Genomic DNA, 27,904 nt, shown 5'->3' with positions numbered 1-27,904 from the left:
TACTAATATTTAATATATTAATTATAATATTTAATATATTAATTATAATTCCTGTAATTGTATATTAGTATTAGTAAGGAATAATGCATATTGTTTCTTTTAATAGGGCCTGCGATGGCTCAGTGGTAATGCATTCACCTCTGGTGCATGAGGTCCTTGGTTCGATCCCAGCTCTCACCAAATGAACCTTGTAGTGGACAAACACCGTGAGTGTGGGTTTTCTCGGAGTTCTTTCGTTTCCTCCCACTTTCTTTATTTCACAGTTTAATTCATTCCCCATCTTCTCCGGCTTCTTTAGGCTAGCCAGCATAACCGTTGGACTTCATTTTTTATTTTAATAATTAAAGGCTATGAAGAACATAGCGTAGACAGAGTAATAAATTTCATAAAATGTCCGTTGTGGAGTAAAGAGTAAAAGACACTTCGTTACCTAAGTTCCAAACTATGGGATCCTTATATCGTCGCGTGAGGACCAGAGGAACTTAACTCCAAAAATGCGGTTTTCGCTTTCTTCATGTTTGGACATAATTTTGAAAGCCCCGCTTGGTGCAAATGGAACGTAATGCCATCTGTTCTCCTTGTCGATCATCTGTTGTAACAAAGCTTAATTACCATCTTATTAAAAACACATCTCTCTAAGAAAATAATATTTTTGTTCTCTCGCCTGTAAACCTACGAAAATGGAGTTACGTTCCTCTGGTTCTTCCGCGACGATATGTTATACGTAATTTAATTTGAATTTTGTTTTACTGTCTTTTTTTCAGCTAATGTTCAATCTAAGAGTACAAGGGCAAGCCTCGATCATTATTTGTTGTCCACAGACCAACATTACCGAAATCGATTTTAAAATACACAATGTTGCTTTGTAGCCAGATAATTGGCTTCCGTATCTTTGATGCGTATGATTGTGAGTTCGAACTTCGATGCCTGTGTAAAGTTTTCGATGTCAGCCCATCATGATGATACAACTGGGAATGAATAGGTGGCCGATTTTCCAGTCGGGGCTTATACTAGCTCAAGAGTTACACTTTTCGAGCTCTGGCTTGCAATCTACGATGGGCCCCATCTCGTGCCCGTTTACCTCGTTTAAATCGGGTTCATCACTATCCTCAGTGGGACTCGCTATCGACTTGCGCACAGTGCGTGCACTGAGTTGTTAGCCTCGGGCTCGCAAGGTTGGAGATCTCTAATTCGCAAGCAACTTGAATTAAGCGGTAACATTGGAGCCTACCACACATTGTTTAAATAAAAACAGTCTGGCCGGCTGTGACATTTTAGTAGGTTGTAACGCCAAGGATATTTAGTTAGTTCAAATTATGTATATTTCTATGTCCCAGAGCGACTTCTATGACATTTAAAACAGCTTTGTATCAATATCATAGATAAAATCTTAACTAGAACGTTGTGTGCGTGTCATTGTACAGTTCATTCACTATATATCTGCCTTCCTTTATTTGAGAGAAAATATGTATAGCTGATCGAAGATAGCTTTTTTTAGTGATTCATAAGCGGCCTGACCTCCGAACTGTGTCAAAATTAAATCTGAAATCTGAATCATCTTTAGAAGTTCATTGGGTTTCTCGTTTAAATAACAATGTCAGCTGTTCCACTCAGAACAGTGACAATGAGAGGGAGATGACAAATGGTAGCTAAGTCAATATGGCAGCGACATTAACATAATAATTACGTGTTGTTTATGTTACATTAGAAGGCACAACACGTGAGGGAGTATCGTTTGTTTACTCTTGTAAGGGAAACCAATGTCAGCTCATGTATTGTTTCCTAAGCAAGGGAGAGACTAACAATAATAAAAAAAAAAGTTATACAGAAAAATAATGTTCCAATACAACACAACAAAAATATAAGGATAAACTAGTAGAAATACGAATATGTGTACAATAGATAAAGCATTATACGAGAAAAAAGAAACTTAGTTTGAGACTCAACAACTTTCCTTTTCACTTTATATTCTGAACCTTTTTTCCTTTCCAGTGTTGCCAATTTAGGGAAAAAGTCGCTGAATCTAGGGGATTCGACTTCCAAAATAGCGACAAAAAATATTTCCGATTAGCTACTTTTGTATTGTGAACAAATCAAGCACTATTAGTTGGAAGCAGTTTTTGTATGTTAGTTTTCCTTTTACTTATTATTTGAATCAACCCAAGCGTCAATGAATTCGGCAAATATACAACATGTATTGCGTGTGAAATCTTCAGAATTCCGCTTTGTTTTCTGATAAGCTACATCTTGCCCTGTAACAGAGAACAATTTTAATGTTCAATTTCATTTAGTCTGCAGAGCTTCCGTTGAGGTGCACAAATAATACAACATTACCGATTATTTCTGAAAGTTTGAGTTAACGGTGAAGTTATTTTTCTTTGTATATGTATTTTCTAAACAGTTTTGATTTCATTGAAGTGAAATTGATCATAAGGTAAAACATATATATTGTACTAAAAAGAGATTATTGCCAAGGTACACTTATCTGAATTATATTATATAGCCAGTGACAGAGATAAAAAGAGAGTCGGGATATAATTTTTTTGGCGTCTTTTCATCTCAAATTGGAGTCATTTCACCACCCATTTAGCTACTTTTTATGTTAATTTTTTTTTTGGCAACACTGTTCCTCTCTCCTTTTTAATTGAATGAAAATCACTTTTCCACCAACTGTGAGTCAGAAAACAAGTCCACATTATTATCATGGGTTGGTCTGGTAATAAGAAAATTTAACATCTCGCCAGTATAGATCAGTGCTTCCGAACTCATTTTTGGCTTCTGACACACGTTAGATTATTGAACGCCACAACATGCTTAGGGCAGAATTGAACATTCATGGTAGTCTTGTGGGCGTCAGTTGTATCCTTTGTTTCAAAATTGATTTTAACTTGATATTACGTCAAATTATTGACCGCAGAACATCAACCCAATAACATCAATGTGCATTTCACCGACGGTACATTTCCATTTGACAATCAAAAGTCGTCATCCAAATCTTCGACAGTCAAAACATCGACAACCAAATCATCGATAGCCAAAACATCGACAACTAAATCATCGATAGCCAAAACATCGACAGCCAAGTCATCAATAGTCAAAACATCGACAACCAAATTATCGATAGCCAAAACATCGACAACCAAATTATCGATAGCCAAAACATCGACAACCAAATCATCGATAGCCAAAATATTAACAATAAAATCATCGACATCCAAAACATCGAAACCCAAATTATTGACGACCAATTCATCGATATAAAAAATATGAGCAACCAAATCTTCGATTGCCAAATCATCGACCATTAATAGCTTTTTGTTATGGATTCAGCGTTCAGGGAGCAGGTTCTACCTTTGATCTTATTATTCTGTTGTAACCAGTACTTATAGATGTGTTACATCATGTTTGAATATTGAATTCACATAGTTTAGAAGTCTTAGTTTCACACTGTGAAACTATACTCCCTTGCTTATATGTAAATATTTAAAAATCTCGTTACGTTCCGCATCCGGAATAGTTTTCTTTCGGGAAAATTGATTCTATTACCATTAACAGGTCAATTATTATAATATCATAAACTGCTTCCGCAGGTTTTTGATTTCTAAGAGAAGCTATTGTTTTAGTCAGTGGTGCTATTCAGCCGGTTCTCACCGGTTCGCTAGAACCGGTTGTTAAAACATTTCCAGTTCGCAGAACCATTTGTTATACCCAGGCGTAACAGTAAATTTTACCAGTTATACCCAGGAACAGTAAATTTTAGTTTAACTATATTTGTTTTTAGAAATTCTTACAGCTACAGGGTTAAACATATGATCTCTCAGAACAAGATCAAAGCGTTTATTTCTTAATCTCAAATGCTCAGATATCAACAATGAGAACTGGGATCACATGAGTGTAGTGGTGAGTGTTATTTATACTTGTATTTGGAACGCATTGTAGATCCATTGCTGGATGAAGGTCTTTCCAATACTTTTTGACAACCATCTATCTTGGATAATTCGTTTTCAAGATATTCGCAGTGCTACCGAATTTCATAACACCACCATGTATTAGGATGCTGTGTAGGTCGCTACTTGCCACATGTGGTATCCAGTAAAAACTTGCTTTTGTCTACCTTGCATTTTATGTTTCGTAGGACAGTTATATCTATCTACCTACCTATTCATCTACTCTCTCTCTCTCCCTCATATATACAGAACAACACCACTGGTTTTAGTCCATTTAATAGCATTTTGCAGACGTTTTGTAGATGTTGCTTTCTATTTTTTTAAACTGCTTTCATGTTTTGAAGTTACTCCAAGGCACCAAAACTCTTCAAGTAAAATATGCAATGTGGATTCAAGATGGCGACTACCAGAATGGGCGCCGATTTTCCTAACCACTCAAATTGCTTTCGTCTTAGCCTCACCTGTTTCTATCGCGACCACTTGTGGCCATGTTACCAATCCTACTGTTTTTTCAGTAGATCTGAATTTTCAGTTTATGTACTGATCTACTGAGGAATTAAAAAGAAAATTAATACGTCTCCTGATGTCTCGCTAGTACCGTATGAGATAGACTTTTGGTTGCAATAACAACACTTCAGAGAGTAAGTCCTACAAAACTATATAGATTTTCTTAATTGTGTATTACCTTTATTCACTAATTTAAAGAAACTGAAGTTGACTGAAGGTCTCTATACACTCATGTTACGCATAAATTTTGCTGCTTCTTTGAGAGCCAGTCTTGACTGCTACTTAAAGCTGTGCACCTTCAGGATACAGGGAGTCAAAATGATAGACTATCGAAATCCTAGTGTCTTCTTATCTTTTGAAGAAATGTATTTTGGTGTGAGGGTTGAAGTTTCTCTACAGTTTATAAATCTCATGACATAATACGAATATTTTCAAAATAGTATGTAGACTTACCTAGTGACAAAACCGTAATTATTCACTAGCACAAAATGCGTTCTTAGTTTAGGGTAAAATAGAAGAGCGTTCAGTGGATTTAAACAAATTAGTACAAAGTGTTAAGGATACCATGAACCGAAAAAGTGTGGGTACCAATGAGTTGCATCACTAAAATTTAAGAAAGTTGCGAGAAACGTAGTGGAAGACCCTCAAGAAAAATTCAGTAAGTTACAAGAAATGCGTCTTTGTTTGTTTCGTTAATCAAACGGCGTTTAAAATAAAGTTTATTCAGTGATTAGTCTTATTTGTGCTGTTTTCAAAACAGAGTTTTGTGTCCAAAATGGTAGAAAGTTTCAAGATATTGTTGTGTCATTAAAGAAAATATTTATCAGTAGCGTATTTTGTGGGCTACCAGGCCTATCAGCGGTAGCTCTAGAATATTACAAAATAAAGTTATTATAATATAAAGTAATTATATTGATAAATTTATACTTTAGTAGTTTGTTTCAATGCTACAAGTTTTTGAGAATTGTATGTATTTAGAAACATTCACTAACTTCTTTGCACGCAGCCTGTCTCACTTCCTTAAGAGGTCTTCGATATGGCAACACAGCAGAAACCACATCACATTTCTAGTTACTCTACTGCAGCAACAATCTTGTAGTTATCAGCGCATTCCCCTTTGCTCCACCTCTACCTTGTCGCGACAAAACGCTGTAACTCTGGCGGAGCAGTTTTGAGAAAAAGAGCCGTAAAGTCGCAACAGACCGGCTAATTTCCTACTTAGATCGAAATTCTTTTTGGTATATTTTCAAAAGTATTTGACAGCTCAATGCTGGGCCTGGTGAACATAAATATCGGTGGCGGGAAATTCAAAAATGCTTATAGCGACAAAACAATGTAACTCAAGTTACAGCGTTTTGTCACGACACGGCAGACCTCCACCCAGAGCATACGAACGGGTTGCCAGGTATCACCAGTTGCCTCTGGGTCATTCCACCTCAGATCGACCAATTTTCAAAGGTCTTCCCAGTGACCATCATGGATTTTCATGAAAAGTTGTACACATAAGCTGGGTAGTATTAAGAGATAAAATACCAAATTTAAAAACATTTCGGTAAATAAAACCAAAGTTATAACAAGATACGCACCACAGTGCGTAGGCCCAATATTTGTCGAAATAAGCAATGTTGCCTGCGGCACGTTTTCAGGGTCTCACAACTTTTTCATTATAAATGACATTAAAGTGAAATTTGCAGGATGTACAGAACTAAACACATAGTTTGTACTAAGAGCAGCAGAATGAATTTCCAGCACCAATTCTGGCTGATATATTCATTTCAAATCAAAAGAAAAAAACGAAATAGTAAAATGTTACAAAGTTCAGCATTTTTTTATGGGAAGAAGAAAGTAGGTGGGGCGAACCTCTGCCAGTCCTTGGATACACCACCTTGCCGACTTTCAAACAGGGTAATAACAAAACAGTTGGTTATTTACTTTTGTTGTAATTTAACAATGAAAATGCGAAAAAAAGCAAAAACGACGAAAAATTACACAAGTTGGCAACGCTGTAGCACAATTCTGATAGCTCGTACGAACTTCTATACTTGCATACATGATGACCATAACATAGCGTAAATGTCACATAAATTACATCTTGTTACTGCAAGGTATGTGGGAGTTATGAATCTGTAAATCTAACTAATTGATTTAAATCTCGAACAGTAACGTTTGCACCAAGCCGCCGTGGCGCATTTGGGAGCGCGTTGGATTGACGTTCGGGAGGACGCCGCGGGTTCATGTCTCGCGGCCAACTATCCTGACTGATGTTTTCCAGGATTTCCCTCAGTCCTATCAGGCAAATGCCGGGATAGTACCTTAGCATACAGGTCCTGGCCGATACCTTAAGAAATTCCTTCCCTTTTTTATTGTTCTATACCGGTTTCTAGTGTAAAATGGTGTCTGAATTGTACCTGGTGTCTGTTAGCAAATAAATAATAAATAAAATAATGAAGTCAACAATTGACAAAATGTATAATCAAAACTGAACTGAACCGAAATGAAATCTTTAAATTTTATGTCCTAAAGTTATGCCGGCAAGACTAAAGGGCACGGTGATGATAAAAAAATAAAGGAAATGGTGAAATGAAGAAAGTGGGAGGAGACGAGAAAACCCACGCACTCGCTGTTAATCCATCACAAAGTTCACTTGGTGCGAGTTGGAATCGAACCAAGGATCCCGTGCACCAGAGGTGAACGCTCTACCCACTGATCCACCGCGGCCCCATAAACAAAACTGTGAATACTTGTAATGTAAATCATGACCAAACGAACTGCTGCTGTTTATTGCAGAATCGTACACCTGGAAATGCTTGCAATGGAAAATTCAGAACGGCAGACATGTGACTGTGGAGTGATGACATCCATGCGTTCTGAGAAAGGACTTGGTTGATGTGGTGCAATCAGTATGATCATACTGTTGATGCTTCCTTTCTTTCTGCTTAGTAATTAAGAGTGTTTGTGACCGGTAAGATGGCTGTGGCATTGAGTGATTGCAATGAATCTGCACTAGAGACATGTAGTGTTGGTGTGTTTGTTCAAGATGAATGCCACAGAACAGTATATACTTCTAAATGTGGCTTGATACATGTGACTGACTTACCTTTGCCTGATAGAAACTTACTGTTGTGGAGAAGTGGTATGCAGACAGTTGGGTCAAGTTCAGTAATGACTGAGTGTATGACTGTGTGCTGCCACCACAAAAAGATGTATGTGGATTACTTTCCTTCTCTTCAAAGGAATTGTGTTGATCCCTTCAAAGTGCACAAGAAGGTCATCAAACGTAGCCTTCAGTTCTAAAGGTGAAGGAGGTGTCAGGGGTGGACATGAAGCCTGGCCAGAAACTGTGTTCCAAGTGCTTTGTTAGACTAAAGGAAGAAAATAGTGTGGACAACAGTGATGAGGACTATGAACCCTCTACGGTGCCATTTGTATCTCCTGAGTTACAGACATCAGTGAGTGCTTTAGGTATTTCACCGATAAAACCCCAAAGTGTTAGCGTAAGAGACAGAGGTAGTTATGCAAGAAAGAAACTACGGCAGGTTGACTCAGTGGCAAAACGTAAATTAAGTGAGGATTTCGCGATTGATGAGCATGAATTAACAATAACGAAAGAGCAGTCCAAATGTGACAAATGTTCAGACCTTGATAAAATATTGGAGGACATGAAGAAGAAATGCGCAATGTCAACACGTAAGGAAAAAATGACAGTACTTACTCTAGTTCCAGACAGTTGGTCAATAGAAAAAACTGCTCATGAATTTCAGGTGTCACATTATCTCGTCAAACAGGCTAGAAAGTTAAAGATGAGCGATGGACCGCTAGCACATCCTACAAAACTAATAGGAAAGGCTGTAAGTCAAGAAACTGAACGGGTGGTCCAGGAATTTTATGAAGACGATGAGAATAGTAGGATGTGTCCAGGCAAAAAAGATTATATATCAGTGAAGGTTAATGGAGACAAAATTCAGATACAAAAACGGTTGTTGTTGTGTAATGTCTCCGAATTGTACGTGTTATTCAAGCAAAAGTATCCCAATGTTAACGTGGGTGTGTCCAAGTTTTATAGTCTTCGTCCAAAATGGGTAATTTTGGCTGGTGCGAGAGGTACACATAATGTGTGTGTGTGCCAGACACACCAAAATGTGAAGCTAATGCTGTCTGCTGTAAAGTTAAATTTAGACCATCAAGAGGCAATGAAGGTAATAACCTGCGATTCGAATTCGTATACATGCATGATTCACAGATGTGAAAAGTGTCCAGGGAAAGGGAAACTCGAGAAATATGTAAAAAATATCATGTTCAATGAACTGTGTATGGATGAGGAAGACATGGTCACATTCAAACAGTGGACACATACTGATCATACAACTCTCGAAACCAAACAAGACACAGTTGCAGATTTCGTACATTCACTTTGTGAAAAAGTAGATAAGCTAACTGTTCACAGTTTTACAGCGGCAGCCCAGTCATCGTACCTTAGACAATCCAAAGATAATTTAGCCACTAATGAAATAATAATAATACTTGATTTTTCAGAAAATTATTCCTTCATCATCCAGGATGAAGTTCAGGGGTTTCACTGGAACAACAGTCAAGCTACAATTCACCCTTTTGCTATATACTACAAAGATGAACAGGGCAAACTGGCAGTGCTAAGTCTTGCTATTATTAGTGATCACTTAGTACATGACTCAACAGTAGTGCATGTACACATCGAAACTATTATCGGCTACATCAAACAAAAAATGCCCCATGTTAGATCGGTGAAATATTTTACTGATGGTGCAGCTAGCCATTACAAAAACTGTAAGAGTTTTAAAAACTTATGTATGCATTACAGTGATTTTCATTTGCAAGCTGAGTGGAATTTTTTCGCTACTAGTCACGGTAAGAATGTCTGTGATGGTATTGGTGGGACAATTAAAAGACTAGTAGCAAGAGCAAGTCTTCAACACACAACTGATGGGCAAATTCTCACACCCCAACAGTTGTTTAAATGGGCGGACGAAAACATTCATGGCATCAAATTATTCTTTGTTTCTGCAGATGATGTAAGAAAGTGTGAATTGGTGCAACAGAGCAGGATGCAACATGTGAGAACTGTTGCCGGAACCAGAAGTCATCATTATTTTCGTCCTGTTAATTGCAGTGAACTAGAAATGAGCAGACTATCTGGAGACAACTTCAGGTACTGCGTGCGTGTCCGTGTAGATACTAAGCAAGAGCTTGATTTTCAAAGACTTCTGAGTAGCATCAAGCCAGGGTGTTATGTTGCTTTTGCATATGACAGCAATTGGTACGTGGGCTGTATAGTTCAGTATTGCCAAGAGGAGGGAGACATCTTGGTGAACTGCATGACACCAGCCGGACCTGCTACAACGTTTGCTTGGCCTCAGTTTCCTGACGAACGCTGGGTTCCCTTTGAACATATCATAATGGAATTACCAGTTCCCTCCACAGCCACTGGCAAGCAGTACTACATTGACCAAGGCATCAACACAAAAATTTGCGAAAAGTGGGACTCGTTTACAAAGAAATATAAGTAATTTAAAGGCGAAAACGTCTCTATTTTAATCTTCCAAGTGTAAGAATATGATATGCCTGTACAACCACGTAGATATACATGTACTATCACGTAAATACTGCCTAACCACTGTTCAAATTTAAACATAAATTGTGCACAGGGTTGTAAACTTTACTGTTATAACGCTTACTAATGTCCAGCGCTATTGCAACAGGTTTCTTGTTAATAATTTACATTATGAATATTCATATTTATGCTTATGCACATAGTCAATTGTCGACCATATATTGGCATATTACGGTACGAGCTTTTCATTCATCAGTTATGTTTTACTGATTCGTAACTCCCACATACCTTGGAGTAACAAGATGTAATTTATGTGACATTTACGCTATGTTATGGTCATCATGTATGCAAGTATAGAAGTTCGTACGAGCTATCAGAATTGTGCTACAGCGTTGCCAACTTGTGTAATTTTTCGTCGTTTTTGCTTTTTTTCGCATTTCCATTGTTAAATTACAACAAAAGTAAATAACCAACTGTTTTGTTATTACCCTGTTTGAAAGTCGGCAAGGTGGTGTATCCAAGGACTGGCAGAGGTTCGCCCCACCTACTTTCTTCTTCCCATAAAAAAATGCTGAACTTTGTAACATTTTACTATTTCGTTTTTTTCTTTTGATTTGAAATGAATATATCAGCCAGAATTGGTGCTGGAAATTCATTCTGCTGCTGTTAGTACAAACTATGTGTTTAGTTCTGTACATCCTGTAAATTTCACTTTGATGTCATTTATAATGAAAAAGTTGTGGGACTCTGAAAACGTGCCGCAGGCAACATTGCTTATTTCGACAAATATTGGGCCTACGCACTGTGGTGCGTATCTTGTTATAACTTTGGTTTTATTTACCGAAATGTTTTTAAATTTGGTATTTTATCTCTTAATACTACCCAGCTTATGTGTACAACTTTTCATGAAAATCCATGATGGTCACTGGGAGGGGGTGGTTGAACTGAGGTGGAATGACCCCTCTAGAGAAATCTGTTTCTTGAGCATAAGCGAAGAGCAAAGGGAAATTATACTAGTAATGACAGTGCATTTTGAGGGTCTCTGGGAATTGTTTCGGACATCTTAAGCCTCTTTCCATAGCGGTTTGTGCCAACGCAACGAAAATTTTGTGTTTTACAGTATTTTGCGATAGTTAGCATAGGTGTTCTAAATACTTGCTTCACTATTAGCGTTTCGTTGCGAAGGCTCTTATAGACTGAGGCTCCTTCGTTGCTAATCGCCTATTTCAACATTATTACTCGAACAGCTTCCATTAACTCTGGTGAGTAGGGTTACCACCTATCCAATGCAAAATGTAGGGATACTTCATGCAAGAAAGGAAAGTAGAAATATACAATTGTGTTTCCATAGTACTAATAAGATAATATAAATCTTCCTAGTGAAGAGAAAATCATATTTATCTACTTGATAAAAGGAAAGTGTGTTGTGTAAGGTTTTTCTTATTTTAAAGATTCTATAATAACGTGGAAACTAAACTCCAACAATAATAATAATGCACAGTGTTATAAAGGTTAGTGGTAGCCCAAGCCATGAAACCAATATACGCCACTGATATTTATTGGTCGTTAAAAGAAATGACCAACTAATACTAGCTTTTTTTTTTTCTTTCTTGAATGCCTAGCCTTTTGTGTTACCATATTACGGTAATGTAGTTGCATAGACCTCATTGATATATGACTAAAATACGGAAGTCGAGTCTGTGTTATACAAGGACACCAGCTCAATGCATAAAAAAAATGATATATCACAAAAATGAACATTATTACTTAATATGTGTGTGCGGCGCTGACGTTGAGGGTTACATGTAATAACCGGTGTTTCAATACAAGAAGTCAAGGTTACATCGAGGAACACGTGGCAACAAGTTTAGAACTCATGTATTTCTTTTTTTTTTAACTTTTTTTTTTTCGAAAGATAGATAATTACAATGCTTGATCAATATCACACATACCGTAGTGTATATATATATATATATATATATATATATATATATATATATATATATATATATATATATATATATATATATATATATATATATATATAAATGTAAGTGTTGAAACAAATGTAATTCAGTTATCCATGTCTGATCTTCATTTTTTCAGTATATTCTTTCATGATTTGATTGCACTTGACTTACATGGTTTTGATATATCTTACTTGCAGAGTCGAATTAAGGGGGGTGTAAGGAGGAATATAGCCCTGTGCCTCCAGGTGGTCTCTCAACTGGCTATCTAAAAAGAATCATGAAGATACAATCATAATCATAAAATGAAATATGACAAAAAATATGAAACATATTCCCTTAACTTTCCTACTGTACTTTCACAGAAATGTATTAGGTGAAATCAACAGGGCCCACATATTTTTTCTATTCCCGGAGCTCCAGATGGGTTAATCCAGTCCTACTTACATGCATAGGCGGCGCTACAATGGGTGCAGTGAATGCAGCTGCACCCACATTAACTTCGATTTTCAGATTCCCTACATTAATCCTTTCTTTTTTGTATATTTCTTGTTTCCCGTGTTTGGATATATTTGAGTAACTTCTTAACTCTCTCATAAGTAGAGACCGGATATTTAGGCACTAAAAACCTGGAAAATAGGCAGGCAAATAGGCACTAAAATTTAAAAATAGGCAGTAAAATAGGCACAAATGTAACTCGAAATAATGAAGATGAATACTCAATATCATTAAAAAATAGGTTCAAGTCATAGATAATGTTCAAAGAATATAGAAACATACTTGTTTGTTAATATCTTCTTTTATTGTATATATAAAAACGAAGCTTGTTACGCATTTCATACATACTGGGTGAATCTGAAAGATGTGCACATACTTTGGGAGCTGATTCATGACATCAAAAGAAGACAAAAAGTCCTGTTGCATGTTGTCGAATTCTGCGTCGTGTACGAGTGACAGGGGGGCCAACTTGGAATCCAAAATCGAATCCTGACAATTGGAAAGAGCCATAAAGGTGTTCACATACTTCGTGAGGTGATTCGTGACATCCAAGAGGACTTTTTGTCTTCTTTTCATATCACGAATCACCTCTCAAAGTATGTGCGCATCTTTCGGTTCCGTTCCAACTGTCAGGATTCAATTTTCAATACCAGATTGGCACTCTGTCAGTCGTAGAAGACACGGAGTTCGACAAAATACAAGAAAACATTTTGTCTTCTTTTGATATTACTACTCACCTCCCGAAGTATGTGCACATCTTTGAAGTTCACCATGTATATATATCGTAACGTACCACGTGCTCGTGTTTACAAACACTTAATATGTGCGTATTATTTATGTTATATAAATTAAATATTTTCCCAATGAAGGCTTATTTTGAAGAAAATGCATAGAATAGGCAATATTAGGCACTAAAGGTCAAAATAGACAAAATAGGCAAAATAAAATTGACTTAAATCGAAAGTATAAACCCCCATATAAACTTTAAAACGTTATTTTTGATCATATCTTTAATAATAAAGAATAGGCATTTTGCCTAACATCCGGTCTCTACTCATAAGATACTTGCTATCATACAACGTATTTCTAGATTTTTAAAGTACAACTTAGAGATTGTTTTTGAGATCTTAAGTGTCAATAGTACAGAGCGTTCTGGCAACAATGTTAGGATGTGTTGTCCCATCCTAGCCTGCCTGCACCTACATTACCAAAATCCTAGAGAGTTCGTTGAATGAGTAGCGTGTAATATAACCTTCTAGAAGCATAAAAACAATCATAATGAGAAGTTTACTCGGAAACATTTATATAAATATTATTGAACTACAAACCGTGATTTTACGTGGTTCAGTGTTCAAAATAGAAGTAAGGTATTTTTCTCTAAACTTCACTTCATCTATTTGGTTCATCAACCTCACTATTCTCCTGGAGAGTGAATGATATTCATTTCCTGAATCAGTTTCCTTTTCCAGCATTGGATGTTAATCGTGTTAATCCTTGATTTAAGACTTGTGCAGGGGCGCACCCATGGAGAAAATGCACGGGGTCGGGTCTGGACCCCCGTTAAAAATCGGAACTTTTTAATACTTGTTTTGTTAGCACTAGGGGCGCAATAACGAGGAATCACACACTCCAGATGCCCTCCCATCTTAGTAACTCGACAGACATTTGTACACCTTCTTAATAAAACCAAGAAATGATTGATGTGGGCCAAAGATCTGATCTTCTATTACATTTTTACTCTTATAAAGACAATTTAATTCTATTCTTTTTTGTTCCCTGATGATACAAGGGTGCCCACAAACAGGTTTTAGGTTTCGCGGATGAGATTTTGTTGGAGGACATTTTTTAATTGAAATACTAGAATCGAGCTTTGATTTATCATAGTGATGCTTTTGAAATTGAATAAAATTTGGTCTACAAGGCAACTTATCGTGGTTTTGTCATAACCAACTTCGGTCTCCTTTAACCCATGCTTTTATCTTCTTTAGAATGCCCACAATACGTGTCTCGTGAGCTAAGACATTTGTATTATTAACAAACATTAGCCAAATAACGTTAGTAACGTAATCTGATGGAATAAATGCATTGTGAACCCTGTCAAGTCATCAAAATATTTTGTTCCCTTAGGTTTGTGGGAATAGTGTTGGAAGTATAAATCGTCCGATGCGATTGGCCGAAGCAATATCTCAAGACAAATATTTTCTACCAGTCCCGTTTTGATCAGGAAATTTCCTTTGTATCAAAACAAAGTGTATCAGCGAAAAAAAAAAAAAAAAAAAATCTTGGAATTCTCATAAAGTGATTGACACATCATTGTAAGTAAAAGCAGCTGCAGTGACCGTTCTATTCTCAAGGAATGCTTGTTCTTCATTTCGTGTATCCTAGTTCTATTGTGTGTGTGTATATATAGGGTGTTTCAAAACAACACCGACAACGTTTGGGAGCTGATTCCTGACACCAAGATAAGACGAAAAGTATAGACCAACCTGGGTGAACAAATGCTTCCTTTCGGAGTTATAGGCCTCCGAAAACATTAAAAAAAAATGAACTTTAAAGATCCATAGCTTCGAAATTATGGGACCTACCGTAGTCGGGTCAAGAGTTCACTTAGGAACTAATATGTGCTCTATCCAAAAAAAATCATGTTTCAGAATCCTAAGGTACTCACACAACAATTTTTGGAGAGGGAGTTTGGCTACGGTCTTGTAATTTGAAGTACTCACTAACTACCTCTATAAAAATTGTTACGGAAGTACCGCAGGATTCTGAAACATGGATATTTGTCTAGGGCACATACTATTTCTTAAATAAAGTCTTGACCCGACTACGGTAGGTCCCATAGTTTCGGAGCTATGGACCTTTAAAGTTCGTTTTTCCATGTTTCTTTGGGCAGCCTGTAACTCCGAAAGGAAGCATTTGTGCACCCAAGTTAGTCTATACTTTTCGTCTTATCTTGGTGTCAGGAATCAGCTCCCAAACGTTGTCGGTGTTGTTTTGAAACACACCATATATATATATATATATATATATATATATATATATATATATATATATATATATATATATTAGGGTGGTCCTTATTTATATCGGGAAAAATAAATTTAGGAATTTCCTTGGACTCACCCCCTAAAATGGTTCCATATGGGACAGAATTAAGCCAGGAGAAAAATTAGATCCATTGAATAATTTTAAATGGTGCCCCAAACGACCTAAAATTTTGAATGCGTTTACAATACATAGTATATGGGAAAAAGCTGGAATAAACTCTTGTAATTTACAAACGGCTTAAGAGAATGGAAAGATATCTTGGATAATGGAACTAGAGGAAATGAACAACCTAATTTTGTATAGCATTATTATGGCGGCCATCTTGAAGTCCGCCATCTTGAATTCAGGTCAAAATTTTCAAATAGGAAGAGGGTCATGTTACATATCATTTTTAGGTGGCGTTTTCCCAGAAGCACAAATCTCGTATTATTTTTAAGCTACCAATAATCTTGTAAGAGTTATTACGTGTGAAAAACGAAATGCTTCGATGTAATGTTATTTTATTGTAGCTATGGACCACAGATTTGTAAGAGTTTTGGAAGTATTTTACATAAACTGGAAACAAACTGCTAGAGAAAGGTAAATCTTTGTTTCCCCATGAACTATCAATAAGTTTTTCCATCAAGATGATTTATAGACCATTATGAGGAAAAAGCAAAAATATAACATGGAATAAATTGAAATATCCCTTATTTATGTAGTACTGTAGCTTTTAAGTAAGTTTTCAATAGGTTTTCAATCTTATATACTACACAGTTCACTTTTGTCACATCTAGGAAAAGATTATCTATGAGAATTCACTATGTGCAAAAGAAACTGTTTCTGATACTCATTTTTCGTAAAAACGATGTTGTAATCTTCTGTTAGTTTCACTCCCTTTTCTGCTGCATCGTTTATTACGGAGATGAATTTAACTATTGTCTTTCCTTGAAGATAGTCATTGTTATATGACCATGAAATCGGATCACACTCAAGAAACCCTTTGGGTATTTTAAATCTCACGAGAAAAAATTGTTTGTTGTATCAAAATCACTGTTTTCTCTTTTCGCAAGAATTTTTATGGTATTATCCTTGCGTCAAGCCTCTTTGCTGCTTCACGGTTTCTCCTTACAGTTTTAATTCTTTCAACCAATTTTTGTTTTTCCACTATGTTAACTTCATCATCAAAAAACTCCAATGCTACGTATTCCTCCTTCAAGTACCAGAGATGCCGAGAAAATTTAGAAAGAGCCACTTCAGATAATTCATTATCTATTTGCCTATAACTGTACAAAGCTTTCAAAAATTGCAGGTCTTGTAGTAATGATGAATGGGATACTTGATCACATTTAAATCAAGCTTGGACATATAGTCGTATCAGAAAAATTCATGCTCTCCGAAGACCCGTTTCTATTTGCTTCGTTAAACGAAAATGTTGGCGAAAGAGAAATATTTTTAAACAGTATATTGCTTTTCCCATTTACCTTGCATGGTGAATTGCTCCAGGCAAACGAAAGAAAACTCTTCGAGGAGGTATGCCATCCAAGAGTGTCAGTTCTAAAAATTTACTGTAATCTTCTCTGCGGTGTCCTGCTTCTACAAGTTTGATAGCAAAATTCAGTACTTCATTTCTTACATCTGAAATGTTGTTCCTTACGTCATTATCATCATCAATTCTGGAATAAAGTTAGTACAATCTATTTTAGACCAATCGTTCTGAAAATGCCTAAATAGGGGAACGTCCGGTCCAGATGCAAACGAAACACAACACTTGTCAAATACATATTTTAAAACCAATTCATAAATGTAGTGTCTACAAGGAAGGTATAGGTCATTTTGGAGCATCTGCTCTAGCAGAATGAAAGCACCGTTCACATGACACATATTGCAGGGAATAGTGTGACAACAAACTACCTGCATGAACTTTACCAAGTTCCATTCTTCAAACTAATGAACTTTAGTAGAAATAATATGTTCGTTCTCCTCTTCATGATGACAAACTGAAAACACCAATTAGCCTCTCATGAGCATCTCCTGTAATAAATATTGATAACCCATCGATAGTCTCTCTACCAGTCAAATTCGGCAGTAGTTTTCCGTCTCATTGTACAGCGGGGGACACTTCTAAATGGTACATCTTAGCCGTAAATCTCCATATAGCTGTACCATTTAGAAGTGTCCCCCGCTGTACAACTAACGCACTTGATGCACTCCGAAATTGTTTTTGTGGTCTTATGCAACTTCGCTACGGATTTTCTCTCAGCATCGATGCATATTTATTACTAGTTCCTTTACATTATGACCTAATGTTTCTGCAGTCGCTGTCAGAATATGTATTCTCGTTCTATCAGTGGACTTGTATCGATCAAGAGCAGCAACCTGTCTTGGAGTTTTAAAATTAGTTTTTCCCCTTTTACATCTCTTTCAGGGTCCGGGCGCACACAGGCACATATTTACATTTTATCTTACATACTCAACTGGGTTTTCCTCTTCATTTCTTGAAATGCTTACCTCCGTGCATTTTGGTGTAAAATTCATACAAATCATTTTCAGAATTGCATTTTTCTTTTGCGTTCCTCTTTCTAATGAAACCGCGCATATCCCTCTTGTTCTTTTCGAGCCAAACTCATGTATTTACATTTAGTTGTGTAAGAGTTATTACTTGTGAAAAAGAGAAATATTTTTACAGGTAATAATTCTTAGACGACTAAGGCTATCTTTAAAATAGTGCCAGATTTGTGTTTCTGGTGAAACGCCGCCTCAAAAAGATATGTCACATGACCCTCTTCCTATTTGAAAATTTTGATCTGAATCCAATATGGCGGACTTCAAGATGGCCGCTGTGACAATACCATACAACATTAGATGTGTTTCTTTCTCTAGTTCCATTATCCATTGTATTTTTGCGTTCGCTTAAGCCGTTTCTAAATTACAAGATTTTATTCCAGATTTTTCCCATATATTATGTACTGTAATCGGATTCAAAATTTGAGGTCGCTTGGGGCACCATTTAATATTATTCAATAAAGTTAATTTTTCTCCTTCCTTAATTTAGTCCCATATGGAACTATTTTAGGGGTTGAGTCCAAAGAAATTAGGAAATCAAAAATTAAGGACCACCCTAATATATATATATATATAATTCCTTGAGTTTGTAAGTTTGTCAGCGCCTGAGAAACAGTTGATTTTAAATAGAGAATTGTACACTATAGAGTCTTAAGAACTCATATGGTTGTACTTGCAGTCGGATCTTTTTTTTTTTTTTTTAATGTATGATATGTCTAATAATCAGGATTGGGTAATTACACGTAAAAAAAAAAGTTTTCTACGTGACGCATACTTCACATCTCGTATGTCGTCTTGTGGGCAACACTAATTAGTCAGCCGAACCATCTCTTGGATAGGGTAAGGGGCCATGATGACTCAGTGGTAGAGTGCTTACCTTTGGTGCATGGGGAACCTGGTTCGATCCCCGACCAATTAAGTTTGTGATAGACAACGTACTGTCCGTGGATTTTCTCGGGACGCTCCCACTTTCTCATTCCACCAATTCTTCCATCATCATTCTCTTGTTTTAATCGTCGTTTCCATTAGCCTAAAGGGTATAATCGTGGGACGTTAAACTGAAATATTTCATTTTTCCTAGATAGGGTAGGACATGTAACGAAAGCAATAAACATGTAGGACGAATATCGCTACCTTCACATACTGTATGTCAGCGTTTCCCAACCGGTGTGCCGCGAGGAAATCGAAACAAAATTATTAATTCTATAGCAATCAAATTGCATGACATAGAGAAAAAGGTATATTTGTATTTCACATTACTACTATGAATCTAAAATTTAAAGTTTCATACTGTATTACTTTTCTGTAGAACATTTTTAATTTCTGTAGAACATTTTTCTGCACATTTCTAATTTTGAAAAAAAAAAGTATTTTCGTTATCATTGTTATGACCATTATTGCTTCTTTATTGTTGCAGTATTTCCTAGCTTGAAATTTTAAAATATTATTCAATCCTTCCGGCAAAGTCAACATGCATACGAATTACCTACATTTGTGTTTTAAAAGTAAAAGAGATTTGTTTGTTCGTTTGTTATTTAGTGATCCTCCTTCTTAATGAAAGGTTGGATACAGTTTTCGAAAAATAAAGTGTATTTTTAACAACTTGAGCCCTATATCTGATTGCAATTGTTTTCTATTTTTAAATGAAAATGAAAAATAAGCATAATGATTTACCAGGGGGAAAAAACAGTAATCGAGCTTTCTTCTCTGTAAGAAGAATGTCAGTAATCAGAAAAGATACTACAGTATTTTATATTTTCAAATAATAATAATAATAATAATAATAATAATAATAATAATAATAATAATAATAATAATAATAATATTTGTGCCGCGAGAATTCAAGTTACCCTGAAGTGTGCCGCAAGTTGAAAAAGGTTGGGAAACGCTGCTGTATGTAGTGAAGAGAGAGTGAAATCACATCCTGTTTCCACTGCCGAAATGATGAGAATCGATTGGTTTACAGTGACGAACAACGATAACAAAACCAGGCTTGGGAGAGATTTTTTTTAGTTAGTCTTTTCCTTATGCTGCACTGACATTCATTCGTTGGAAATTAGGCGTTTTCTTGCATGTTCTGTGATTGAAAAATATTGTTTTTCCTTACAACGTGTAACCTTGGATACAAGTCCTTAAAGTGAAAACGAGCATCATTGCATCATAGTCAAGGGAACATTCAGAAGATATTATGAAAGGTATAGAAATAATTGTAGTATTTTTACATCAAAAACTAATAACTAACGAGATTGATAGTTGTAACAGATAATGTCCTCTTTGCACTGGGTTTGGTATCCTTTTCGAAAATTACGTGTCTCTTGCATGTGGTATTTAAGACGTAATTACATCGGCAGGTGATGTATATTTTCAAGATTCTTTTTGTATTGTAGATTAGATATAATTTTTTTTTATTTTGTCAAAGGAAACTACCTGTGTTGTGTGGGAATAGAGTGCAATTGAAATAAGATAATAATAGTGGAATAATGGAATGCAACTGGTTTATTAGTATTACGAAAGTGGGCTTCACAAGTTTGTAATATTAGTACGAATGGACGGACGTTACTCCAGTCTATAATTCTTGAATGAAAGCAAATTTTTAAATTCTGTTTCTTGCGGTAGATAGATTATAGAACTGTACAGTATGAATTTTCTCGGCGGAATTCATTAATGAAGTCAATTCATTAACACCTTCGCAGATAACGTTGACTTTTACTGTGGCTGTCCATATCCCGTTTAAAATCTATAACATTCCCTAGCTTCTATTCAACCGAAACAGCAGCAAAGCATTGCTAGTTGCCTATGATAAAAGGATATGCAGCAATTATCTCGACAGAGTTTGTTAATTCAGTGAGCCCGTTAACATCTTCACGGGTAACGGTGACTTCAACGATGGCTATCCATATCTAGTTTAAAATCTATACTATTCCCTAGCTCCTAGTCAACCTTAACAGTAGCAAAGCATTGCTGGTTGCCTATGATAAAATGATATGTAGCTTTTCATACTACAGTTATCTCGACTGAGCTTATTAATGGAGTTTGCCCGTTAAAATCTTCGACGATAACGGTGACTTTCACGGTAGTTATCCATTGTGCCAACAGTGATCATGAAAAAATCGAATTTGAGATTAATCGCATTTACATGTTTTGTATCCGTTCGTTCGTCTCGATGTATGTACACTCGCGTAGAGCTCATACCTTTCAACTTATCCGTATCAAATTTTAAACTTAAATTTTCCATAACATTCTCTAGAGGGTTTATTTTTTCAATTTTTCCTACCTCCCAAAATAAGGCTAATATATTGGAAGGTGAAAATAAAACCATGGATTTTTTCGAAAGCATTTCTACCGATTTAATTTATATATATATATATATATATATATATATATATATATATATATATATATATATATATATATATATATATATATATATATATATATATCCTAGCCTGTGGCTAGCTAGGGGCTCCACCCCCAGTCCCCCGTGTTTGCTTGGCTTACGGCCTCACATCTCTTATGTATCAGCCTTTGCATCAAAAGTGAATTTCGTCTAAATTTTACGAGCTGAGGGCTTTGCCCACAAACCCCTACGGCCTCGAACTTCTTGAACCCACAATTCTGCCGATTTTCAAAGTTATTTTCCTATTTCAACTACCTAAAAGATAAGATTTTGTATCCCAAGAAATCGCCCATTTAAATAGCATGGGGATTTCTTCTTACCCCTTTAGACCCCTTAGAAAATAAAAATATTCACTTTTGACAATTTTCCTGTCGGTTAGTCCTGGAAGGCTACGATCATGCCAAATTTCATCATTCTAATCCTACCGGAAGTGCCTAAACATTTTGGGGTGTAGATGATGTCCTATATAAATAACATGGAATGTCCTATATAAATAACATGGGAAGGATTTTTTAGTTCCCCATAAAACCACTCTACAGTTGGAAATTTTTGTTTTTGATGATTTTCTTGGGTAACGCTAACGAGAACGTACAAGCATACCGAATTTCAACTTTTTATTCCAATTCCAAGTAAAAATATGATAATATATGTAAAAAAAAAAAAAAATGCCCATGTAAATAACATGGGGAATTTCTTTATCCCCTTTAAACCCCCTAAAAATTAAAAATATTCATTTCTGGCAATTTTTCTGTCGGTTAGTCCCGAAAAGCTATAATCAGGTCAAATTTAATCATTGTAGCCCTACTGGGAGTGCCCAATAATTTGCGGGTGTACAAGGTGTCCCATATAAATAACATGGGGAAGATTTTTCAGTTCCCGTTAAAACCACTCTGAAGTTGAAAATATTTGTGTTTAGTGATTTAGATAACGCTGATGAAAACGTATAAGCATACCGATTTTCAAGTTTTTATTTAAATTCCAAGTACCTAAAACGAGATTGTAAGTCCAAAAAAAGGTCCATTTAAATAACATGGAGAATTTCTTCACCCTCCCTTTAGACCCCCTAAAACTGAAAAATAATCACTTTTGGCAATTTTTTTCTGTTGCTAATCCCAGAAAGTTACAATCATGTCAAATTTGAACTTTTCATATCAATTGGAAGTACCCCTTTATTTAATGTCAGTTCATGTAGTTTTATATATAGTTAGGATAGGATATTCCATTAACAACCCGATACTGGGTTATAACTCGTTTGTCCTTAAAAAAAAATACGAGGGATAGTTTATTTTCGAAATGTTTTCTATACGATTTTCTGAAAAACAGGTCTGACGATTTTGTTGATGTTTCATAAAGAAATTTATTTAACAATCACCAGATACAGTTCAAAGGTCATTTTGTTCTCGATATCGAACAAAACAATATTGTGTATACGATCTTCTCAAATACGACTTAACGCGATTTTGTTGATACTTTATGCATTTCTTTAATAACCCCAATAATATATGGCATAGGTCGTTTCTTAAGAAAACATTCACAATGGGTAGTTAGTTTACTTCTAGGAGTGAGCTCTCTTCGGCCGAAATTTTCCGCGTATTTCACAAGAAAATGTTTCATTGATAACAACAATGGCACAACATGATTCGGTTTAAGGAATTGGAGCAAGAATGTTTAGTGCTGTGGACCATATTTTTGTATTTGTGTTTCATTTGCTCGCCATGTGATCTGATAATTAGAAGAAAGGTAGTCATATTGTAATCTATCCTAAATCACGTGACTATTATTTAAGTGTGTATTATCGTTACTTCTTCACTTAATTCGATTAGGTTTTTTTTTTTTTTTTTCGCAGTGGAGATAAGCGAGCAGGATTCTTGATAAGTATACGATTAGGTTTCATTTTGTCTCTTTCTTCTGACTACATGTTTACCATCTGCACATGATTCTTTATAAAACTGTTAATGTTTATGGTAAACTCAGAATGTGTGATTATAATCTGTCGTGTGAAGTCCTTCGTTGTTAGTTTAATATTTTGTCCTTCAGCATTATGGTGTATGTGTAGTTATAGTATTTATCCTTGTGTTTGAGTTCTTATCAGTAATCAAAATAATGACAAGTCATGTAAAACTTCCGTACGCCATGGTAAGCAGAATTGTTTTGAATGACTTAGGACTTCCAAGAATTATACATACGTTCGTTTAACTAGACAAAGCAAACAAACATGGAAAGAAAGGTTATCACTTTTAGATGGAAAAGTGAAATTTCGTTTTCAATGACGATAGCTGGAATACAGATATTCACCTGATTAATCTTGGTTGATTTGTATAGAAATATTGTAATACGTATCTATCTGTGACATTTAATACAATTAATCTATGATATTTAAATGTAAATGTTCCGAGAATCGATTTTATTTTAGTATTCCTAGGTTTGTTTACGTTCTATCTCGCGTATAAAGTTCAACATCTACTAGGCCTATTCGGCCGCAGTTAAACCAGTTAGCTTTCAAGACACATGTATTCTTTCTTCTTTTATGAACTATAATTGTTTATTCAAAATTACTGGAAACATATATTAACTTCTCAATATTCAAGGAACAGCTTGAAAACTAGTGTAAATATATATACAGTTGAATATCAGGGTTGAGTTGAAATATCGGCGGTGCGACCATGGAAACATTTTTCATCTTCAACACAAGTAGTAAAAGTGTAGGACCTTATCGAATATGTGTAGACCATCTTAATTTGCCAGGTAGGAATATATAATTTTCCAAATTGTTCGTGTATTTTTTAATTAAATAATTTATCAGTTTTGGTTTACGGTTCTAATAAGTATACTAAAATGGCTCGGTTGCATAGTGTTAGACTTTTAGTGGTACAGCCAGTGTCGGACTGGCCAAGTTGAGGGCCCTTGGCACCTCGCCCCCCCCCCATATATATATATATATATAATTTTTGTATTGATAAATATGTAGTACAAATAGATCGGAAAAGTTACAATGATACTGAGACAATCAAACGTAATTGTGAAGTTTCTTCAGTTACTTTGGCAGTTTTTACGCAGTTCTTCACTTGATGCAGTAATCAAATCAATTACTTTTTCTTTATCTAGATCTGAAATAAATCTTTTTCTGTATGCGTAAAAAGTAAAGGAGACAAATGGTTTTGACTTATCGTACATCTTGGTCTAGTTTTAACACTTTTCAATTTAGAAAATGCTCTCTCACATAGAGATGCGCACGAGACGAGTCGAGACAGAATTTTCCTGACAGAATTCCAGTCGAGACCGTTTTTACAGTACATTTTCGAGACGAGACAGTCTCAAATCTTGTCTCGTGTGCATCCCTACTCTCACATGTGACGTGAGTACCATGGGAGGGTAAGCGCAAGGGCGCGTTAAGGACTAGAAGGGGTCTTTTGCTAAGTACGAAGTTTTACTGGCTCACGGACCATACTGATATGAGTAAGTGTGGCCCGAGAAAACTTCTTTCGGAAAGACAAACTTAGGCATCCGCAGTGTTTTCGGTTGGACTTGGAAGACTCAAGAAAGTATTTGCGATCGAGAAAATTTGCCCAAGGCCTACAGGCCCTGCGCTTTGTGATCCCTGCGAGGCCCTTGGCAATCGCTAAGTAGCTAACGTGGACAGTCTGGCACTGGTACAGCACTTACTTGCAGTGCGGTTGTGCTGCGAAACGTCCTTCATTCTATTCCTGGCCATCTGACTAAGTCATGGGCGGCGATTAGGGGGGGGCAAAGGGGGGCAGTTGCCTTCCCCCCACTTTTCTGAAATGGCCTATTAATGTATATAGTTTCAACCAGGGAAATTTGTATATTAACATTGATATACAAATATTCAGATCATGTCTTGCCCCCCTACTTTTAACGTCCAATTGCCGCCACTGGACTAAGTAATATTATGTCAGTGTGCATTTTCAGTTGTTTATTATTGTACATCATTAATTTAAATAATCATTAATATAATTTTTAATAGTTTCTTGGAAAGCTTAATATTATTCTTGGATTATATAACATTATAGAGCTTCCGCATTGTTAAATGTTTAATGTCTTCATCGTTGATACGGGAAGACCCAGGTTCTATCTTGGTGAAACATACGGTTCGGATCTTACATTGAATCATATCTTATATGCGGTTGATGGTGAAAATTGGGTAAACTGGTAGAGACTAACAGAATTATTCGGAGACTGTAGTGTTCGTACAATATATGGGATTTATCCCAAACGAGAGGCAAATGTACAAATTAATCATTTTTTGTTACGTCGAGCTAACATAATCAGTTTGCATTTCAAAAAAAAAAAAAAAAAAAAAAAAAAAAAAAAAAAAAAGACATTACAAAGAATGCATAGTATCGAAATAAAAACGAATACAATAGAAATTCAGATGATGCAAAAATATTCAGACTCGAAAAGAAATCACATTTCTTGACAAAAACAAAGAACATAAGATCTTGTAGGCAGTTCTTTATGTTTAAGAACTGCTTATAGTCTGTTTGACATGCTGTTCATAAGTTTACTGATATATGCGGCAGTAATCTTGATCCACCCTTGTCGACGCGTGTTCTTCAGGTGCACTTTTATCTTTCAAAGTTCTGTTTCTAATTTATCCCACAAATGTTTTATGAGGTTGTAGGCCCGTATCCACGGAAGGGGGGGGGCTAGGGGGAACGGCCCCCCTAAACTTTCGCTGGCCTCCATATAATTTCACGGTAGGCTTGCAAGTGAACTATAATATGGTAATGAAGTATAATAAGATTGGGTCGGGCCCTCCCTAAATTTTTGGGCTGGCTACGGGCCTGTGAGGTTGGTACTAGGGACTGGGGAGGGAAATGGAGCACCTTTGGGCAATTGTATAGTAGTGAGCAACCATCGTTCTACAATATGAACTGTGTGCTTGCAGTCGTTGACTTGGTAGAATTTAAATTGTTTCGTTTGTCTCGTTTTATTGCCTAGATGTCGCACAATCTTTGTTGCTTCTGTCTGTTATCTATCTTTTATTACTATTGTAGATCATTACAAGGAAATGAGGGACTGTACACTCATTGTTTGTGCCAAATTACCATTAAGATTGTGGGAAGCATGGTAGTTCAGTGGAAGGGTACTTACCTCTGGTGTGTAGGGTCCCAGGTTCGATCCCCGTCCAAGTAAGTTCGTGGTGGACATCATCATGCCCTGGGTTTTCTTGGGTACTCTCGTTTCCTCCACTCCCGATGGGCGCACTCGATCGAAAAAATGTAAAAAGCTTTTTCAGGCCAACCACCCTGAATAAGGTTTTCCTGGGTTTTCCTCATTCACACCGGGTAAATGCCGGATGGCACTCAACTCCCAGGCCACTTCTTTCCTTCCCTTTCCCCGGATAGTGTGCTCGCCGAGGGACATCATCCCTCAAACGTGACGCATGGTCATAAATACCGAAAGCCCAGAAATCTAAAATTCTAAATCGTTTCCTCCCACAGAGCTTCTTCGTGGCTAAGCGGATAGCGTATGCACCTTTGGCGTGGAACACCCGGGTTCGATTCCTGGCGGGAGCTCATGTGGTTCGGATTCCACGTTAATCAGTAGGTCCACGTCTCATATAGCCTCGCTGCTGAATGGGACATTAAACTCAAAATTAACTCAACTCAACTCGTTTTCTCCCACATTCTCATTCCACCGACTCCCATCATTCAGTAGTCTTAATAATCCTGAAGGGCATAATCGTAGGACGTTAAGCTGAAAGATTTTATTTTCACCATTAAGAGTCTTCATCCCGGCGAAATTAAAATACCGCTAGTTTTACAGTAATTATGTGATATCTTCAAATAGATAAAAGATAATCGAAATGTGGAACAAGAGCGCCCTAGACAATATTATTTTGCGTTAGGTACCTTTATTACAAGTCACCTAGCAGCTTTCCGTTTTCGGCTGTTTAGAAACGAGAAAATAAATGCCGATTTTCAAAATGGCTTGAAATCGAAAGCAGATAAGTAAGTCGTCATAACGGTTTCTCATGTAAAATAATATTGTCTAGGCCGCTCTTGTTCCATATTTCGATTATCTTTTATCTATTTGAAAATATCACATAATTACTGTAAAATTAGCGGTATTTTAATTTCGCCGGGATGAAGACTCTTAAGATCATTTGTGCATGCGACTATTATTAGTATAATGAGAACAATACTTTAAAAAAATGAACACGCAACTTCAAAACGTTTATTGGCCTGAGTTGTCTCTTACGTATAGGTCACCGAGTTTATAAAATTTTGACGTTCATGTAGATTATTATCAAAGGTAAAAAACCGACCTTGAAATTCAACGGTGTTAGAAAAATGAGCATTATTACGGATGTTGACGCAATTTGTATGTAACTGCAGTAATAAAATGAATATGTTAGCATTATGTTAAGTTATTGCAGACTATC

The 27,904-nt window shown here is 36.2% G+C and overlaps 1 protein-coding gene across 2 annotated transcripts in view; it reads left to right on the top strand.

Annotated features, from left to right (window-relative positions):
- Cpr (Cytochrome P450 reductase) overlaps nucleotides 1-27,904 on the top strand; it is a 177,561-nt gene that overhangs the window by 14,222 nt on the left and 135,435 nt on the right. The window contains exon 1 of one of the 2 annotated variants that reach the window (XM_081770601.1): nucleotides 24,144-24,240. The exons of the other annotated variant lie outside the window; for it this stretch is intronic. Within the exon in view, the coding sequence (XP_081626727.1) occupies nucleotides 24,159-24,240 (82 nt within the window). The 5' untranslated portion in view covers nucleotides 24,144-24,158. Of the gene's footprint in view, nucleotides 1-24,143; nucleotides 24,241-27,904 lie in introns of those variants that run through there. 2 annotated transcript variants of the gene reach the window in all.

This window comes from Thermobia domestica, chromosome 9, assembly GCF_964235325.1.
Source record: "Thermobia domestica chromosome 9, izTheDome1.hap1.1, whole genome shotgun sequence".
Taxonomy (NCBI): Eukaryota; Metazoa; Arthropoda; class Insecta; order Zygentoma; family Lepismatidae; genus Thermobia; species Thermobia domestica.
The sequence above is the reverse complement of the archived record's forward strand: the minus strand, read 5'-3'. Positions and strand labels throughout refer to the sequence as shown.